A 2,500-nucleotide genomic window follows, 5' to 3' on the forward strand; every position below is an offset into this window, starting at 1 on the left:
TACAAGATGTTCAATGGATGAATAATTCATTAAAGTTTCAACTTACCGTGAAAAACCCCAAAGAAACCGCCACGATCACGATCCAGAACACACTGGATCTCCTGAAATATGAGGAGCTGTCACTTTTGGCCATGATGAAGATGAAGATGATCAGTCAATAACTACTGACTAAACCACTGGAAACTGCACTAGTGTCTGCTAGCAGCCGTCAGTCACAGCACAGGAAATGACGCAATACACACGTCACAGAATAAAAGTCCCGCATTCAGAAGATATACGTTTATGTTCTGCAATAATACAAATTAAAATGTCACTGGAAAATATTCTTAAAAATACATTTAGAAGATCCGAGTAGCCAACTGTGACATAATCTAATGTAAATGTAACAAAAACTACCACAGTACGATAATATCTGCACGAAAATAGAGGTAATGATCTAAACAACACTACATATAATATTAGAATGAAATAAGTATTTCATGTCCTAGTTTGAGTGCGGTGATTTTTTTTTACCACAGTAAATTATAAATTCACAGTGAACTTCATCATAAAAAAGGGGAAAAGGCGTGACAAGATCCATTTATTATTACAAAAAGGTCTGTACATTTACTGTGTCAGAAAAAAACTTAAATCACACAATAATCCAAGTCTTACAACAAAATAATCAGTGTTACTCTCACACAATCTCTCAAATACTCTAAAACTAACTTCAAAAACATTTCAAACACTCGCGCAGTGATCAGCTCTGTGACGTCAGCATTACGTGCCATTCAGGTAAAATTAGAAGAAGAAAAAATAGAGAAAAAAGACTTGAAAAACAAAAGGACACATCATTCAACTGTCCTAAAATAATGGCGTTCCTGATATCTTGTGAACTAAAGATCTGAATCGAGACGTGCGACTTCAGAAACTGAAGAACGAGATTAAAACACTCAAGAGTTGCATTTAAGAGCAACATATTAAGGCTCACGAATCTGAAGTAAACAGCAGGACGATTTCAAGAGACACGTGATTGGAAACAGATTCTAGTTTGAATGAAAAATCAACTCGTTTGTTGAGTATAATGAGAAAGTGATTCACAATATACTCTATATATAACAGCAATCCGAGCGTTTGATTGACAGGCAGTGACGTCACACAGTTCAGGCTTCAGGATGAGTAAAAGAAAGGAGGAAGAAAAGAAAGGAGGAGGAAAAACTCTTTCGCTCTCTTTTAATTGTATTTCTAGAGGCGATTTGGCACAATCATGTTAAAAAAGAGAGAAAAAGAGTTAACACTGTATAAATCAATATAATATATTTATATTACATTAATTTACATGGAGAGTCAAATATTTGATATCATAAGCCAAACGGTTACAATGTATACAAAATATCTATAAAAAACTCCATGCCATGGCACAAACAGGCTAAACAAATCTCAAATATTAAAAAACAGGCTATGTACAATTCCAAATGTTTCGTCTTGTTTTCACAAAGGCCAAATGAGTTTTACCCAGCATCCCTCTCTCTCACACACACACACACACAAACACAGAAGCCAGTGTTTTTCAGATGTGAAGAGCTGCGCTGATCGCAACAGTGAAATCACACGCAACACACACACACACACACACACACACACACACACACACTAGAGCTGCTGTAAAGCCAAAACAATCTCTGTTCCATTAATTTCCTATTATCACTGTAAAGCTGCTTTAAAACAATCTATATTGTTAAAAGCGCTAAATAAATGTGAAGGTGACTTGACACACACACCCACTCTCTCTCACACACACACACACTTGAATAATTTAATTAAACACACACACACAATTGAATAATTAGAATATAAATTAAACTATGATCAATGAAAATATAGCCATTTGCTTCAGCAAGTTATTCTACAGTTATGAATGTATGTGTGTGTGTGTGTGTGTGTGTGTTGACATATGAAGAGATGAGGTGATCTTGTGCTCAGCCATATAATGATATTTCATGAGATGAACTGAAGACTCTGTGATCTTTCCCATCATATGAGCATTCATGCGATAAACAGAGATCTAGAGATTTAGTGTGTGATTTACACTAGTGGTGTGTATGCAGTTTAGCGACTCCAACACGGGAGTGTGTGAAGAACTGTGTTTAAGGCTGTCGGAGGAAACTAACTGGAGTTGATCTGCAGACCGACTCGCTTTATCTGAAATAAAACCAGACGTCAAAACATTGGGACCCTGAGAGTGATTTTACGAAAGAAGCAACAACAACTTCACACTTACACACATATACACACACACACACTAACCCGACCCATAAATCTACCCATCACACACACACATCTGGCTTCATCTCATACATTGTGCTGCGGAGGGACTGATCGTCCTGTAGAATCACACACACACACACACACACACACACACACACACACACACACACACACACACACACACACACACACACACACACACACACACACACACACACACACACACACACACACACACACACACACCAGTGAC

General features: G+C 37.3%; 2 protein-coding genes across 4 annotated transcripts in view; both read right to left on the minus strand.

The window, feature by feature from the left end:
* The window catches only part of tmem254 (transmembrane protein 254), a 12,604-nt gene extending 12,381 nt beyond the window's left edge, over window positions 1–223 (minus strand). The window contains exon 1 of the mRNA XM_056257741.1: window positions 47–223. Within this exon, the coding sequence (XP_056113716.1) occupies window positions 47–133 (87 nt within the window). The 5' untranslated portion in view covers window positions 134–223. The remainder of the gene's footprint in view (window positions 1–46) is intronic.
* A 2,095-nt stretch (window positions 224–2,318) lies between these two features.
* srfb (serum response factor b) overlaps window positions 2,319–2,500 on the minus strand; it is a 51,920-nt gene continuing 51,738 nt past the window's right edge. For 2 of the 3 annotated variants that reach the window (XR_008807696.1, XR_008807695.1), the window contains exons 8-9: window positions 2,464–2,500; window positions 2,319–2,363 (exon numbers count right to left, since the gene is read on the minus strand). The exon at window positions 2,464–2,500 is cut by the window's right edge and continues 144 nt beyond it. The gene's annotated coding sequence lies outside the window, so the exon portion shown is untranslated. The other variant, XM_056257734.1, reaches the window with a different exon arrangement.

This window comes from Rhinichthys klamathensis, unplaced genomic scaffold, assembly GCF_029890125.1.
Source record: "Rhinichthys klamathensis goyatoka isolate OS25496 unplaced genomic scaffold, OSU_Roscu_1.1 h1tg000142l_1, whole genome shotgun sequence".
Taxonomy (NCBI): Eukaryota; Metazoa; Chordata; class Actinopteri; order Cypriniformes; family Leuciscidae; genus Rhinichthys; species Rhinichthys klamathensis.